Raw genomic sequence first — 18,894 nt, forward strand, 5'->3', positions numbered from 1 at the left:
AAAAAAGCAGCATACCTTCATGGTAAACAGGCCATGTATGACAACACGCTGCAGCTTACTGTGCAAGAGGGCATTCTCCTGGACTTGGTTTGATTCTGCTGGGAATTACTCGATCCATGTGAACCCAGAGTCGCCTTGATTTACGCCTTCTTCATTTTCCCTCCAGTAATGGTCGGCTGGTTCCCGAGCCCTCATAGGATGGTATTGAACATATGACCCTTCATAGAGGTTATTGGATTCTTCAGCACAACAAGATCCTGTAGGAATTATATGTCCCCTTTTACTTGCAGCAAAGCCAGTGTGACTTACCTTGGAGCAAATTTGTACAATCCTTTATTTGAATGTTTAAATTGGGATTTAAATGGATAAGGGCTTTCTTTTATTCATAATTGTCCCTTTTTCTGTCTGTCTTCTAATCTATCCATACATCTATCGCTTCATCTATACACCCTTTTTAAGTTTAATCAATGCAATGCAAGTCAATGGCTGCATCACAAACATCTGACAAATTGATAGAACTGCATCCACATACAATAAAGTTGGGATTCAAAAGGTCAGCTGGAAATGGGACAAAGCCCAGAGGAGTTCTCTTAAGGGCCAGTCGAGGTTTAATACACATCCATCACTTTTTATCATCTAATTAGTCGCTGGTGTGGCAGCCCCGACAACATTGGAGGGGAGCAGAATTATTGATCAGGTAAAGGATGGTATCTATCATTGCACCTCGGCATTGACATTGCAGCCATTTGGAAAACAGGGAAGACAATAAAACCGCAGCAAAGTAGGATGAGAATCAGGGGATGCCACTCCAAACAGAGGCCATTTGTCTTCAGCTGAGCCGTTGACTAATAGACTCATTCTGACTTTGCAGTGCAACGATTGGACAATTATACAACTGCTGGAAAATAGCTTTTAAATTATGAGGTGAAACAGAAAAGTGCAGTTTTTGACTATGACATTATGTCTTACAACAAGATAGCACTTAATATAAGTAAGTATAAGCGATAATCCAGGTGACCACATATATACCGATGCCCTGAGTGGTCATGATCAATATATTTTATAAAGACCAATTACATTCGAAAATAACTTAATTTTAGTGGCTTTCTCGTCCAATTAGCAGTCTGTATTGAATACATGATTCTGATTGGTCAAATCCCAACAACAACAGCGACTAATTCTCAACAACAAAAAAGACCCTAAGGACAACCACATAACCTAACTAAGGAACCTGTTGAAATGAGTCTGGCACATTTTACCTCTGCCTGTTGACACTGTGGCAAAATTGTTAATTTCCACCTCATGCTGGTCTTGAGAGTCCGGAAACCATAGCAGTTACTGAGCACAGATGTGAAAGCAGCCTGTTGACACTGTGGCAAATTGTTGGTTTCAATCGACGGCTGGTCTTGAGAGTCTGGAAATAATGACACTTATCGAGCACAGATTTGAGAGCAGCCTGTTGACACTGTGGCATAAACCTTAGTTTCCAACTCAGGCTGGTCTTGTGAGTCTGGAAATGATGTCAGTTACTGAATGCAGATGTGTGAGCAGCCTAAGGAGCAACTCTATCTGTGATGGGAAAAGTGAAGCGACATTTCCTGGTGGCAGAACTTTTAATTGTAGTAATATACTTCATACATGTATTTTATAAGACGGTCGAGAAGTCAAAAATAAATTTATGGCAACAGCTTGCACATTTTAAAGTTGTCTAATTTGGGAATTTGGACAAATATATTCTGTTTGAGTCTTTAAAGATTAAAGCTTGGAATATATGTCACTCTGTTATGTTACTTTTTAGAATTAAAAATTATACAGAGGAATGTAACATCTGTATGAAACTTAAATATTAGTTTTTAAAGTAGATTTGATTGGTGGTGACACAAAGGGTAAATAAATGCTATTCATTTGTGGGTGAGTGAGCACACTTCACGCGAGTACGCATTTAATGTATGTGTCAACTGGGGAACAAGCGAACACTGAAAAAAGCAGTGATAAATCACTTCACTGTTGTAAATGGCATTATCTGGTAATCTGACCCACAAGTGACCTCATGTGCAAAGTGCAACATGTTGAACAGCAAACTTTCTGAGTTAAGATATTATCCTATTATTGTAACCATAATTTACCATAATTTAAACAAGACAATCTCGATAACATATGTACATTGAAATAGATCTTATTTTCGGCGGCTAGAGTCCATATGAGGATTTCTCTCTGTTCAGTAAAAGACATGCAATTTAGGAATTCCTTTTCACAGTTCATATGCTCAATGGGAGACATGAATGTTGCCGTAACATGAATGAGTAGGAATGCTTGTTTCTTAACTAGAAGTTGTGTCCCAAAAAAGACAGCATCAGACAAATCAATTTAGGACAAACTTCAGCTTTACAGGCGCCACAAGTGTTGGAGTTTTTACATGTTAGAAAAAAACAGACTGCAACAATACAACAGTAAACTGCTGGCTGAGTTTGGTTCACTTCATGCTGGGGCACCTGAATTTGTTTTCTTTAAACTCTGCCAAACAAGCCTCCTGTCTTGGCCATATTTGGGGCAGCCTTTAAAATGGGACCGGCCTCTTTGTCGAGTCTCTCTTGAACTTTAGTTTTGGAAGTGTTATACAGGCTGCTCCTGAGTCAAGGACACGGCTGCATGCATCCCCTCTGAGATCTGCAATACTACAGCAAACAAACCAATGCTGTCAATCCCAGCATCAATTAGTCAATGTGACAGTTGACCCTGCTGAGTAGTGCAGGCGAGTCCAGCGATTCAAAATACAGCTTTCTAGCAACAGTTTTGGGCTAAAGTGACAGATTGGTTGTGAAGTTTCAAACGGCACACTCAGGAATTTAGAGTTTCCACAGATATGCAAGATTTTAACGAGAAGACGCTTGAAGTATCAGTGTGAGAGCGGAATATCTGCAGGTTCTGCAAAACTGGGCTCCCAGACTGCTGTTATTTGTTAATGCCAGATCAGAGGCAGAGTGAAGCAAGAAGGACCATAACACAAATCAGAACAACAACTACACACGTTTACAAAAAGAGTCCATCAATGCAAATTATTGTTGCAATATATCACAATCATGGGAAATTGAACATTGCACAGGAACAAGCTTTATAGCTAACAAATCAATATCCGTCAGCTCCGACAATTAGCTATAATTTGTTATTGCTGGAGATGCTTCTGCTTGTTTGGCCCGCAGTTCCTCTCTCACCTTATTTCTTGCTTTCAACAACAATCTGAAATATTCAAACATGTGCTGACGTTAAGAATATCATGTATAAATTCAATTTGAAGTACTTACATATCAGTAATTGATTCCTTGATTAAGTGTTTTCTCTGATGTGATCCAACATTTTGTCAAAGCAAAGTATGATAATAAAGGTTACAATGGTCAAATCTAATGTATCTATTGAAACTGTCTAAAGTAACCTTGGGATTATGTTTGAACTCACTTTCTCACTGAACTTTTACATATTCAACTCTAGTTTCACATTATTTTAGCCAAAATAATAAATTGATGACCTAAACTTTTATTTTGTTAAAAGACGTAGGTCATTCTTTACCCCAAAAATTGGTGACTTATTTAATGTTGATCGGGATCATAGATCGAGTTTCCCATCTAAGCCAAATAATATCCTTTTGGCTCTACAATCTACACAGGATGAGGAAAAAGGAAAGATTCCTTCAAATTGAGGCATCAGAGACTTCCTCATCATGACTTAATCATTCTGCAAAATCCAGTGTTACAATCAGAAGTTATGGACTCAAAACACAAAGTGTAACACTAGTCTATCACTCATAATGCACTACACTGTTAATAGAGATCACACGGCCCTACATGTTTGTTGAATTATCAAAAAACAAGCAATAACTGAGTGGACCAAAGTTATAATGGTTCTGATTTTTTTCTTCATTTTTTATTATTTTAATGTCATTTTTTTCAAGTCATATTTTTGGGGCATTTTTACCTTTTAGTGGATAAGACAGCTGGAGAGAGACAGGAAGTGTGGGGAGCAGAGAGAGAGGGAAGACATGCAGGAAGTGGACAAAGCCAGGAAATCAACACAACCCCTGTGGACTGAGGACTGCAAAAGTTGAACAACCTTGGCCATTCAAAAAAGACAAACAATCAAGATGTATGTCAGTCAGTGTGCTGGTGTTTGAGACATATAACTGGCATTATATATTTTATTTTAGTTATTTAGTTATTTGCTATAATTAGTTATCTTTTTGTTTTTTTTGTTTTTTATCCTGTTTTGAAAATTCAGCTAACAGAAATGTTTATGACGAAAAACTTTTCATGACTTTGTTAGCTTTTGTTTAAGATAACCTTGGACTGGACTATTATAACCAAACATCAATAAGATATTCATCATTTCACACACCAAAAAAAACCAACTTCTCTCTACAAACATCGCCTGATTTCTTTGTATCGTAGTACAGCTATACTGCGATACCTTTTTCACTGAACCACTGAGTATGTCTTAGTAAGTTTAATATTTTGACTACAACTTAACATTAGCATGTTAGCTTACGCAATCTAAGCACCGTTTTAACTGCGTCAACAAACCAATTCTCTCATCACTGTATGCAAAGCACTTAACTTCCCATCAAAATGTATATTGCATACCCAGGGTGCACTGCTGCAGAGTGCAACACATATTTACACACTATGTTTGTGTTAATACATCTTGGGTTGTGTTTATATGCAAGGCTCCAGGCTTCAGGTCTCTGGGTGCATGGAATTCTTGTCTTCGCTTGGCCCATATGCATTAACCAGATTTCTGATTATATTTGGTATGCTAACACAAAACTAAAGGCTCCCCTCTGAGGGTTGTGTGATACTGATCCAAATACATTTTCCAGGCACAGAAATATCTGACAGTCCTCATTGGTTGGCTGGATGTAAAGGAATGTTGTTGCAATAAATGTTTTGTTTCTGTTTGGTATTTCTGTTGAACTTCTTTTTCTGTAGAAGATTATTCTGCTCGAAATGATCATTTTTATTTTTTGGCATCTTAAAAAGCTCTTTAAGAAGTCTTTGTTTTTCCAATCTTCCTGTCGAGATGCTTCAAAGAAATTCATGAGGAAATTGCCTTCAAGTGTCACTCGAAGGCATGTTCCTCATGAATTTTGTTACCTCCATTAAACGCAGACAAGACTGTCAACTATACTGAGCCAGAGCACTGCACAGTGTCGAGTGTGGTTCATGTAACCTATTCATTTCTTTCATTCTTTCTTTTTTAACGAATAATTTCATAAAAATTTAACTAAATTTATGTACTTGATTGAGATTTTGTTAACCAATACTCATGTGGGCATTTAAATGAAAAACGGGCAATAAGTTTATCTTTTTTTAAACACTTAATTTTCATGTTTCTGCATTTCAGTCCAGAAGTGCCCCTTTTCATTTTATAATGTACACTCCTTTAATTATCTGATTCACAATTAATTATCAATTGTAGTCCACGTTGTAGTCCATAACTTCTGGAGGTTGCATTATCAACTATGTGCAATTACAAGCTTTAGGCATATATTTTCGACTGCTGATAGTTCAACTTTTCCGCATTTGGGTCCTACCAGATAACTGTTCCTTTTATTGCATGTAGTACACCCAGTCTGTTAATGTCAGGTCCCTGTTTCATACAACTGTATCTAATGCAGTTTAATGTGACTTTATAAGCAAAAAGTAATTCATAGGTATCATTACTGAAATACTCAGTGAGAAGACTTACTGCATTTGGGTCCATCCAGGAATTTGGTTCTTTTAAATTGTATGTTTTTCTTTGAATTGTCAGGGCAATCTAACATACAATGTATAACTCACTGTTATCCATTACTCATTCAAAGTCTTCAGTTGCACTGAATTTGGGTCCTACCAGAAATGTTCCATATTCTTCTGTGTACTACTTTGCCAGTTGTCTCTTAAATACTTAGCACGTCTTAAGTAGTTTGTTGTAACTGTGTGGTTTTTATCTCATTCAGAGGTTTATTATCAATATATGTACATATAGTAGCAAACAGTTTTTTTTAACCATTTAAATGTTTTGTTTTACTGCTATTGGGTCCGTCCAGAACTGTGATCCTTTTAAATTTATTTTGGACACTTCCTTCCTCATTGTCTGGGCTCCCTCATCCATATTTCACATAAATATAACACAGCTAATACACTGTCTTGTGACTGTGAAGACCATTACAATTTGCACCATTACAGACAAAAACACACATACTTGGAGTGTTATTTTTCTGCATTTGGGTCTTGCCAGAAATGTGTTTTTGTGATGTTATTTTGTACACCCTAGCTTTAATTGTCTTGGATCTCTCAAAAGTAAATTTTAACTAATGGATTTTGGCCTGTGTAGGTCCTGCCACCTAGTAAACTATCTCTGCTGTCAGCCCCACTGAAACAAAAGTGTTTAGCAGTGGCCACAGTACCCTGACTTATATTACACTGTGCAGTGTAACAGTGAGTACCTGCCAAAACCTCCCCACAATGGCCGTTCATCTCAGCTCTAGCAGACGGGCTCAGACTGTGGCAGGGTTCAGAATCAGGTCATTTCATATTAGCAGGCCCAAATCTCAAGGTGGTGCAGCAGCTTCAGAGCAGTAACTTTATTGAGAATGTGCCAGGGGCCTGGTGTATTTTGCATCAGCATCACAGTCACTGCGTGTGTGGTGCATGTACGGAACTTTGACAAGGATTATGTAGCAGTCTTTGGTTTATCATCAGAAGACTAATTTATACCAAAGAAAAAGAAACCAAGGCATTGATGGAGCTCTGTTGCTGTGTTGGTTCAACATAGAAGCAATGGGAAGTGTAGTTTAAGATGCAGTTTAGTCTTTAATCTCATCTGTGTTAACTGCCTGCAGGCTGTCCTGGCTGTATCCCCAGCTCAGTGCCACAGAACAGTACGCAGTGGCCACCAATCACTGGAGTACAGCTGCCTGGTTTACATTTAAAATCTAAATCCTCTAAAACTCTGATTATCTTTACTTGATAACAATCAGCAAGATGTTGAAAAAAAACTATTTCATTGATAAGGACTGAGTTGTTTTTAAATAGTCTTTACAGCTGTATTAATGTACAAACAGGGTAAAAACAAAGAACTTGCAGGACTGAAATAGGAACAAAATAAAATATGTTCTCTTGTGCTGCACTGGAATAAATTCAACTTATCACCTTGCAGACTTTAGAGGAAGCTGCTGTGATATTTCTAACAAATGATATGAATAATTTTGCATTAACACTGAATGGATATTGTCAGGATTGAGATTTATAATTGCAGTAGAGCTGCAGACACACTGGATGGTGGAGACATTTTTAATTCCAGGTGTAAATGTAATATGGATAATTCATATCTGAATGCAATCTGGACATGAGGTGAATGCTAATGCGAGCTGCACAGAGGCTTAGTGAGGCTCACAGTGATGAAGACTGTGGGTGTGCTGGTAGCCCATGGCTGGAAGGGTTTATTTGCGACTTATTTATATAAAACAAGAAGGTAGGAGGGGAGTTTTGAAGCCATGTGATAAAAGCTGAATACTCTTTGTTGATTTTGGGGGCAAGAAGTGATGTTTTTAAACCTTTATTAACACCTGTTGTGTGTACTTGAAGGTAGAACTGCTCATTTGTAATCGCCATGCAGCAAAAGCAATAAATTATCTCCTCAATATAACAGCTGTCGTGACTCAAACTAAACTTCAATAAACTCAATTCTTCCTGAGTGACTGCTTGTTTGTAAATGCAAATAGACGCAATCTGAGCTCTCAGCTTCCACAGGGGCCGACAATGTCTGAGCGATTTATGAATGGTTCAGATAACAGACGCAACAAAAGGGAAGATGAATCGGGTCAATATATTTTCCACAGCGCTCTGATAATAATTTATCATCAGCATTGAGTGGCGGCAACCATCTTAATACCACTCCACTTGTGTTGTCAACACTGGAGTGTTCTGCTGCACAGTCGGGGTGTCTGAGCATGCTCAGAAATCTCTGTCAGGGTGAGTCTTAGACAGACAGATAAACAGACAGACAGGTAGGACGTCTGATCACAGTGGAGATTTACAAACAGGGCAGTTCCTGTTAGAGAGCTCTCTGATTCCCCGAGTGGCAATTTACGAATGCAACAATTTCAGCAAACCCATTGAGTTCTCCCACGCTCTCTTGACTGCCAAACACCCAGTAACCATTGTTCTCCAAACACTTGTCTTCCCCCACACCCAGTCACCTGCATCACTCATATATGTACAGGTCTGGTTTGCAAATAACTTCATGTTTCATCATGACTGGGACATTAAAGTGAAACTAAATCAGATTTGACTTTTAGTAAGTTAGCATATACGACCATTTTAGTCGTGTGCTTGTCAAGATATTCAAGTTTAATGAAATAGGATACATATTACTGATACTGGACATTTATTTAGATGCCTCTTTATGATCTGCAAAAGCAATCTAAACCACCTGTAACATAATTGGTTATTTTGTTTCTGTTTGTTTTATTTTCTGTAAATGCTGCCACTGGGTAGGTTTCTGATGGGATGATTGACATTGTGCTGGAGAAACAGCTTTTGTTTACACTTTCCACTGCCATAAAAATAACCTTGGTGATACTTTAGACAGGAGGAATAGATTATCTTTTCAGAACAAGATCAGCAAAGTGATGAGAGGTAATTATTTGTCCACAGGGGGCGACAAAATCAACAAAAGTCAAAAGTTCCTCATGGGAGCTTGAGTGCTGCTGTACTGAGTATCAGTACAGCTGATGCACTGAGTATCAGTACAGCTGATGCTGTTATTCAGTATACCAGACCTCCTCCTGTAAGATATGGTTTACAGGTAACATATAGTATGTAAACTACTCTAAGCATCTAACAACTTATTTAAGGTGCATTTAATCATTTGATTCAGCCAACCCAGCTTGTAACTCAACTTAATTAAAGCCTCTATGTATTATGGATGTTTTTCTTTATATTACTTTCAGCTTCATATTTTTTATCATACAACCAGTGAAATAAGAGTTTGTTAATCACAAAAGTTTCAAAATCACACAGTCTAAATCGTAGATTTGACTACTCTTAAGGCTGATTTATACTTCTGCGTTGAATCAACGGCGTACCCTACGCCGGGGGTCCGCGTAGCTCCCGTACCTACGCCGTGGCCTACGCACGTAGCTGACGTGCACCTCCTCCAAAATGTAACTCCCCATAGAGCCGACGCGGACCGCAAGCTCTGTGATTGGTCCGCTCGGCGGCTTTGTCTTTCCCGCATTTACAACACTTCCGGGATGCCGGACATCGGCCGCACATCGGCCGTGTATTTCATCTCCTCCTCTCTATTCTTCATGTAATCATGTCTGTATGATAAACAGCAACATGTATCAGCTGTAGATTAACATAACACGCTCTGAAACTCTGTGGAAAAGTAAACAGAGATCGTAGCGGGACCGGAAGCAGGCGGCCGGCTATCAGAGAGACCGCACTGCCCTCATGCGTTTCGGCGGAGAATTGCTGCGCGACACAGACACACCGACGCACAAGTATGCGGGGCTCATGTCCGCGTCAGCCCCTGCTGCGTAGGGGAGACGCAGAAGTATAAATCAGCCTTTAAAGTGAAGTCATAACAACAAAAAAGGCCCAGTGGTGTTATACTCTATATTAGCAATAATGGAACGCCTCTTGTCCAATCGAATTACTCAGTAAGAACTGACGGTTGTATAATGTTCAACAGACCTTTTTCATACCATTAGAAAAAAAATAATTACAATAATAATTCATGCATGGCTGAAAATGTCAAATGCTGACTCATAAATTATTAGGTAACTATAACAAAACAAAGAGGCACCATACAGGCTCATCCTTATTATAATCTTATTTTTGCCTACTGTCAGTAAGTCTGAACCCATGAGCCAACAGTTTCTCAACCACACATCCAGTGATATCTGGCCACTTTGCATGTGTTGCAATGCACTTTTTGTCTTTTAGCTCAATTTTGGTCTCCACCGACTTCTGAGGAAAATAGCTGGCCAGGACCCAAATCCAGTACATTTTTTTGTGTTAAGCATACATTGTTCAGAACATGACACACCACAAGTATCAAAGTATATCAAGAAAAACGGTACATGTCCAAAAAAACGTGAAAATAATTGGGCCGTTGGTTTAGCTCAGGGGTTGAAGTGAGCCCCTTATACAGAGGCTGTAGTCCTTGTCACAGTGGTCACAGTGTTGCATGTCACCTCCCACTCCCTGTTTATACAAGCTGCAGATTTTGGCAAAAATTGACTGTATCATTGGAAACCACTTTTACGTTGATTTTGTTATAAAGAGTTCAGTTTAGCTGCTTTGATTTGAAACAGCACCTGCATTAACCATATTTCCATGTGCTTTAAAAATTAGATTTTCGTTAGGAAATTCAGAAGACATTTGCTCAGAACTGGTAGCTTCCTCTTATAGTTGATGTTCTCCGCCTGAATAAAAAAACAGCTTTTCCCTGTGTTGCTCTCCTTTGCAACACCAGAACAGAATGTCTTCATGTCAGCATTGGTTTGCATGCAGAGCCTATTATGAACAGTGGCAGAGGACACATTAAGTCAAGCAACATATATGAGTACATTTTTTCTTCATTTTAAACACAGGATTGTATGTGCATTACGTTGGATTACTGATGTGCAAGCCATGCATTGCAAATTATTCAGGACCCAGTACTTAGTGTGTCTCTGGCGCTCCTTGTGTGTTGTAGGTGTGTGATGAATGAGATTCTCTAACACAGGGAGACGTTTCAGTGGCGTGCAATTTTAAATCCCCATATTGCAGCAACAAAGTGTACAAGTTAAGGTCTGGTGAATATGCACACCACTAATTATAGTCTGCAGCCATGTATAATAAATCCAGTGTATAATATGTGCAAAGCAGTATCCTGGTCTTCAGCAGAATGCAGAACACAGGCTTGCTCTCTTGCATTTAGAAACACACAGAGGGGGATTAGACACCTCATGACTCAACATCCTAATGCCAAACAGGGTGTTGCTCATTATCCAGTTTGATTCATGTAACCTGCTTTTGCATTTATCAGATAAACTTATTCTTTTTTTTATTTTGTAAACTAACTTATGCAATTATACTCCACAGAAAACCAACAGGGTGCAGACATGAGCTTTCTGTAGAATGTTATCTCTGTCAAAATCGTCTTTCTGAGATGGACTTCTTCGTGGGAAACTTTCTACACTAAGAAACAATTTTGACTGTAATAAGCTCTCCAATATTCCAGCACTGTAATTCCAAATCTCTGCAAGTTAAACCAAGAATTGCAGCTTTCCAAAGGGGGGATTTCAGATGAGGAAATCGGACGTTTATAGCCCTACTTGTGCACGGATAGAGGAGGAAAAAAAGTGGGTGTACACAAGTTGTGCTGTGTGGCTCCACAGTGCTTCAGTTCAGATGAGCTCACCCAGCCGATGCGCACATCGTAGGAGCCGAGCAATGTGAGAAGAGCGCGAGGACGGCGAGCTGCAGCCGTGTAGACAGAGGGAAGAGTGGATGTTTTTTGCGCAAAAGGTTGCCTACTTTGCACTACACAAAGTCCACAGAGAAAGAGAGAGAGGGGGAGAGCGTAAGGGACTGCTGGAGAGAGTCAATGGATTTGTAGATTGCCTGGATGGATGTGAATCCACTCTTGTATCGCGGACTGGACTGGACGAGAAAAAGCACACTTTGAACACTTCATTTTCTTCTTGTTTATATTTCTCTTTCTTTACAAAATGCCAGGATTTCCTTCATCATCACACTCAGTCCAATTCAAGCCAGGCTGCTCATTTGGAAGGATGCCAGACCTCCAGCCTCTCAAATCTGCAAGTTCAGTCCAATAAATTGTGACATTGTCTGTCAGCCTTTGGAATAAGAAATCGATACTGAAGAAAAGGGGACGCGATATTCTTCCGGAATTTTAACGATCTGTTTCCTCAGCTATCCTTATAAATATGCGATTTTGCTTGGAATAGCTTGGTTCGGTCCAGCTTCACGCTTTTTTTTTCTTTCAAAGCTGGAGCAGCGCTGATAGTGACTGATTATTGCTGTTGATTTTTTTGTCCATGCAAGACTCGGGGTGGAAACATGTCTGGCCACTTCTTTGAGGGGATCACTGCTATCAGATATGGCATTTTGGTCCAGCACTTCAGTTTTTACGTCTAAAGTGCCCAGGAAAATCTTATTCATGTTCACCCTCTCCCTCTCTGTCACCTACTTGTTCTACAGCTTGATGAGCTGCTACAACTCGCTGCAGTTCCCCCTGCAAGAGAACTACGCGTATCAGGGGAGGCTGGTGACGGAGGAGGCAACTTTTGTGACATTGAGGGAGAAACTTTACTCAGCGTCTCCGGGCTTGAACCAATTCGCTGAGGCCGAGGGGACCACCGTGGTGTCCGGCGTGAAGGAGCATGCCGAGGCCGAGCAGAGGACCGTGGAGTGGATTAGGACTCAGGCGTCTCCGACGAAATCTGCGGCGGCGGTTTATCACACCAGCGCGCAGGAAAGGGAGCACCAGGAATTCAGCACCACGGACAGCGAACTCAGGGTGAACTGCACCATGGATTACGGAGAGAAGAAACTTCCCCAAGCCATCATCATCGGGGTGAAGAAAGGGGGGACCCGAGCCCTACTGGAGGCTCTCAGGGTGCACCCCGACGTCAGAGCCGTGGGGAACGAACCCCATTTCTTTGATAGGAACTACGAGAGGGGGCTGGACTGGTACCGGTGAGTTATCATTTGTTTAGATTTGGCACGTTTCAAAGGTTTTCTTCTGCTTCTCATCAACAAAAGAAACCCTTTTTCTTTTAAATGTTTCCCAGAAGTGAGGAGTTTGGGAATAAACTTGCATGAGGCAGAGACTTGAAAGCAGTTTGAGGGATTGATAAGCCATTAAAATGGGGAATATTTCTGACTACCTGGTTGCCAAAGTTAATGGAAACTTTGGAATCAATCTGCACTTATTTTATCAAAACATCACAGCTGCAACAACACAAAATTAAGTCTTTACATTCTGTGTCATTCCCCTAGTTTCTAATTGATTTCCATGGAAGGTAACCGGCTGGAGAAGGGGGAAAGCTCTTCAAAAAATCAGAGTCATAACAAAATTAAGAATTGATGCACACATAATTTCTGAATAACTTTGGTATAGTCCTTTAACTAAGTATTAAAATTCCCACACCTGGAACAGTGTATGAACCCAAGCAGTTGTACACTTACACACATTTTAACCCTGCTTTATCTAAATGAGAAAGTTTTTATACATAAAATATTAAACATATTAGACGATCCACTACCATCTGAATGAAATATGACATTTTTTTTGTAACATAAAAAAAAAAATGAAACCATACCACACACGTCAACTGATATGAATTTTTTATGAAGCTGGGACCTTTAGTTACACAGTAGTTGTACAATGTAGAGGCACAAAACACCAAAGGAAGAGGGCAAGATTAGTTCAAAGTCTGCTTAAATATCTTCATTGTGTCTCATTTCTATTATATTTGTCTAAATTAAGTCACTTTGTAGTGCATAAAGTAGAATTATGTGGAAATAAAATACATACCACACTAAATTTGATGTACGTTGATAGTTTTAAGATGACAAAAGGGCTTGTTAGCCAGCCAGTTATAGTATAGTATTCATTTACATTTGCAGCTTTATGTCATACCTGTCTTAGTGCATGTCACATTTATAATATTCTTGATCTTTCCTTTCCTGGTGTTAACTCTGTTTTATCGTACAAGTGCAACACTGTCACTCACAGTAGTCCACATTCAACCCAAATCTTCAATACTCAAATGTAACATGTGATAGTGCTGTCAGTTGTGTGTTTTTTAAACTCCTCTGGGTGTGTTTTGGTTCTCATATGATTCACATTGTGATTGTTGACTTTCACTTTGAGTTTATCACCCTGTGTGCTCCCCAGTTCATCATCGCCGTGTTTACAGAAGAAGGAAAAAAATCAATCTGAGGGTTCATTCATGGTCAGTTGGTCATGGCTGTGTTAGGCGCTGTTCTCACATAATGATGTTTGACTCAAGATTTCTCTAACTGAGTCAATGAGCTGATGAGAATGCTGCTGACTCAAAAGTCCCTCTTATGTTTTCCTCCCGTAGAACCGGGGGTCTGTCACACCCGGTGTTTGGCTTCTTTTTTTTTTCGGAGCATCTGCTTTCATCTTTGCTGCATAGACATGGGAGCTCTCGGCTGTTCATTTAGCTTGTGTTAATGCAAGCTGTTTCATTACGCTGTCGGTGAAAGGCTCATTAGACAGGAAGATGACATGCTTACATAAATAATAATAAGTGTGCTCGTGGGTTTCAGGGCCCTTGAGCCGAACAAATCCCCGATGGGGCCTTCATTTTTATACTGTTGTCCTGTGTGGAGGGCTGCGTTCAGGACACAAAGTCACACAGAAGCCTCAATTTGCAACCATCTAAAATTAATTGTTTAACAGTTAAGAATAATCATGAGTCAAGACTACACACTGATATCAAAATCCATTCATCCCACGTTTGTTTGTTTGTTTATTTGTATGTTCTAAATGATACATTATACTGCCTCCTGCTCGGGCTAATGTGCTCTTAATGGAAGTGAAATTATGATCAGTTACAGATATTTGCAGCCATTTGACATTGGTGGAGTATAATGAGAGCAGTCGTCTCACAGAAATGTGATTCATAAATTTGGGGGCCTATCTTCGTGAACACCTGCTTCATGTGATGACAGATGTGATAGTCTAAGTACGGTAAACGTATCCTGAAGGCATAATGTATGCCCATTAATGTTCTGAAGCACAGCTTTCAGGTTGATGTCAATACTGTGATTCCAAAGGTGTCTGTGCTTGTGCCAGTTTGTTTTGTCCTCTGCAGTTTATTAGTGATCTGGAGACAGAATCAGGATGTTTGTGATGTTGTTGTTTGCGTCTTTGGGGGACTACATTCCTGCTACTTCCATTGAGTCTTTTAGCTGTGAATTATATGGATTCATTTGATTCATTGAGCCTGGCCTGGAGCCTTTTGCCTCTGCAGTGTTGTGTGGTTCACTGGAGGTCTCGGACAGAAGAGATAGTCCACAGTTTAATCTTTAAATACAGAATTGGGAAACATTTTTCTGCCACTTTCAGCTGAACATCACCTTCTGCTCAGGACACATCATGTAAAATACGACTCCTCTCTGTCCGAGAGCTTTACAGTAAATTTCTTTTTCACTTTCACTTTTGTACAACCAAGCCAAAGCATCATAAAAAATCTGCTTCCTCCAAGGATGTTATCATTACCCTGTCTGACATGGCCAAACAGCAGTAACAGCGGTAGAAAACAGGTTATATACGTGTGCTTTTTGTAGGCAGCAGCAAACGCCCACTCCCATCTGGCAGAGACTGTATGTGAGGAGGTAAAACAACCGGCAGGCTCCTGCTGGAGTAAATAGAAGCAGAGACTTGCAAGTTCATAGAGTCAAAGAGTTGCTTTTAAGAGGGCCTGTTAAAATAAGTGTACTTAATCAAGTCTCAAGTGTCGTGACATTTAAAAAAATGAATCCAAAAGTGTCAACAGTCATCGGCATATAGAATTTCAAATTGTTGTGATTTAATCTAAAATCTACAGCTTAAAATAAAAAGAGGAGACAGATTGAAATATTAAAACACGTTCACCTTCAAGCCTGCTTATGCTTTCATTTGAAAACACAAACAGATATGCTGTCAAATTTGTAATTTAGCATTTGTTCTTAACTCCTCTTAAATTTGCAGTTAGTTCTTGACCAGAAGCAAATGTTTTACAATACTATTACTTTTTCAAAGCTCATGCTAACCAACTTAAAAATTGCTTTCATATGACTTAAAGCTCCTGCTAAGATTTTTTTCTAGCTGGCTATGAAGCATACAAAAGACAATACTGATACCTCTATGTTACCAACAAGTGCAAAGAAGTCCATTGGCGATAAGTCTCATAATTTATTTTAGGTAATTTCACACAAAACAAAAGTCCCTCACAGGAGCTTTAAGGCCCACATGAGGAGTTTTTAGCTGGTCATCAAATAGACTGTTATGAATACCAAAATGTCCTTATTATTTACTTAAGCAGAAATCAGCAGCAACATTGACTATTTCTTTATGGCTGTTGTTAAACAAACAAGTTATATATAGGACAAAGCAACTTTTAAAAAGAACAGAGAAGAAGAAGTAAAGGAGATACTCACAGGGAGTGATACATTGCATTGCTGGAAGAAAAGAGGATACTTTTTTTTTTATTCAGGAAACTGTGCTTTTATGAGTCGGACAGTTAGCGAAGGTATTAGTCACCACCTTTTTTCAGCACAGGGGGTGCCTATAATCAACCCAAACAAGCTCTTTACAGGAGCTTTAAGTTGCATGAAATTGTACTCGGATAGAAAAGATTGTACATTTTTTCTGCAACTGAGCAAAAGTTGGTAAAAAACTGTAGTTTAGGGGTGCTGGTGGCCTAGCGGTCTGAGCGCCCCACGTACGGAGGCTGCGGTCCTCGACGCAGGGATCGCTGGTTCGATTCCCAGCCGTTCGACCAATTTCTGCATGTCTTCCTCTGCTCTCTGCTCCCCACATTTACTGTCTCTCTTCAGCTGTCCAATAAAATAAAGGCAAAAGGCCAAAAAATAGAACTTAAAAAAAAGAAATAAACTGTAGTTTAAAGTACCCCCCAGTTGAGCTATTTTGGATGTAAATGTTTAATATTATGTTGTAGTTATTGTGTACTTGGTCTCAGAGGTTATTTGAACAGTTTTAATGTAGCCTGTGAAGTATTTCTTATCATCATCCCCTCTGGATGTGGCACCAGGAGGATAAAGTCTCTTCCACAAAAAAAGTTCCATTCCCATTTAAGTTCTGCAAAAGTCCAGCACATCTAAAATTCACATCAGGATCCAAAGTTTATCGAGCGTCTGCTCTGAGCCTCCTTAGACAGGCCCAGATTGGTGATTGGTGCTGCTTGCCTGTTTTTCAGCGCTCTTGGACAGTTCCTGCAGTGTGTTTTGGGCTTCCTTGAACAAGCAATTAGCAATGTAGCGCCATCATTAGCGTTCACAGAGGACTTTGAACAGCCAATTGGCGCTTCTAATGTTGTCTCTATTTTCTGAGTAAAGAGGATGAGCCACCGCCGCGAGGATTTAACTTATGTGTTCTCCTGAGTGTGCCTCAACCTGGTGTTAACGTCCGTTCTGGGACTGGAAACATTTGATGCATTATGACCAAAACAGCAAATGTTTCTCCGGCTCTGTGCCAACATTCGGGGAAAGATAATGTGCCTCATAAATTATGCTAAATGATATCATTGGTTATCGATCATACATGAGGAGTTTTAGTTCTGGGGCGGCCTAATTAGAGCTCATTAGAGAGGTTTTGTGCTTTGTTGTTGTGGCAGTTTTTCTAAAAAGTAAACTAATAGTTTTTGTGTCAGTGTTTAAAAATGATGTTTGAAATGAGAAACATTAAAAATTGAAGATAAATTGCTGTTTGACTTGCTGTCATATATTAGTAATCACTGGAAAACAAGAAAACAGGGTATCATTTCATCAAATATGAATAGAATACGTTTCTGTCAACAGATGAGCTATTTTCTGATTTAAAAAATGGTTCGACTATCACATTACAAAATGAGAAAATAGTTTCATCCAAGCACTTTAACATTTGAGTCATTTGGCAGATTAACAGTGGCAGTATCAGCCCACCACGCTGTTAAAACACCATTGTGAATAGTGTCAGATTGTCTGTTTTTAGATTAATTCCACTTGAAAAGCACGTGTGACCGGATCAAATAATACAGCGGGAGGCGTGAGGTTTCTCATCTAGTGCGACTCAATGGTTATCTGCTCTGCATTGATGTGTGAACCGGACAGTCAGCAGAGTGGGAGCAGTTCTATCAGTCTTTTCACAGAGAGGAAGAATGTTTTTTTTTCAACACTGGAAGAGTCCGGGAAGGAGCTAATGGTTTGAGAAATACAGCATGTTATAATGAAATTATGTCGCAAATATGCGACAGAGTCATCCTTAATGTTAAAGCATGAATGTCTCCTCTGAGCTAAAGTCTGATGTAATGAAAATTTAATTTCATTCTGTGTGTGTTTGTATTCTCACCTTTGACTTGTGTTACAATCAGTTGATGTGCGTGCCAGGGGCGCAAAGTTGAACTGAAAAATTCTCCACACAGGAGCCAGAAATACAGCTACATCATCTCAGAAGCAAAGACGCACTGGGTTGTATCAAAGTCCATATGAAATTCATCAAAAATCAATGCTGCTTTGAAACACTGATCTTAAAATTTGCAGGAGCTCTGCTTTTGTGTCACTTCTTTTCGCTCCAGTGTACTATATCATATATTTCCATTTTAATGAAATCCACATGGAAGACAGTCTTCTTTATGTGCAACGCAGGTGGAAATCTCACGGAAGTATGCAAAATGTGCTGCATTCAAGAAGAAAGCACGATACAGGATATTAGCTTTAAATTACGGTAAAGTTTTTCAAATTAAAAAATTTGAGAGGTGTAGATAAACGCCCTTTACGTTAATATAACACACAATGTAAGCCTTACTCGTACTCATAAAACAGTGAAATGTCCATCAGTTTAATCAAAGTGTGTGAGCAGCCCTATAAAGAGATTAACACTTGTGTCAAGTCCAACATCATTTTCCAAAAGCCATAAATTTTATCATAAAACCTCTCTGTGTAAGACATTACAGGATGTAAAACCAATTCACTGTACTTAAAAGAAAAATACACCACGGCGAGAGCTTACACTGCAAAGTAACAGATGAAAAGACGAGTCAGTGATGTAACGAACATGAGTGTAGATCCCGCATTCGAAAGCACAAGCAGCTGATCTGTCAGTGAATGCACC

General features: G+C 39.4%; 1 protein-coding gene across 1 annotated transcript in view; it reads left to right on the forward strand.

The window, feature by feature from the left end:
• Positions 1–11,325: 11,325 nt before the first annotated feature.
• Positions 11,326–18,894, forward strand: part of hs3st4 (heparan sulfate (glucosamine) 3-O-sulfotransferase 4) — a 96,523-nt gene continuing 88,954 nt past the window's right edge. Inside the window, exon 1 of the mRNA XM_034711586.1 lies at positions 11,326–12,746. Coding sequence (XP_034567477.1) covers positions 12,148–12,746 — 599 coding nt within the window. The 5' untranslated portion in view covers positions 11,326–12,147. The remainder of the gene's footprint in view (positions 12,747–18,894) is intronic.

Source organism: Notolabrus celidotus, chromosome 20, assembly GCF_009762535.1.
Source record: "Notolabrus celidotus isolate fNotCel1 chromosome 20, fNotCel1.pri, whole genome shotgun sequence".
Lineage (NCBI taxonomy): Eukaryota > Metazoa > Chordata > Actinopteri > Labriformes > Labridae > Notolabrus > Notolabrus celidotus.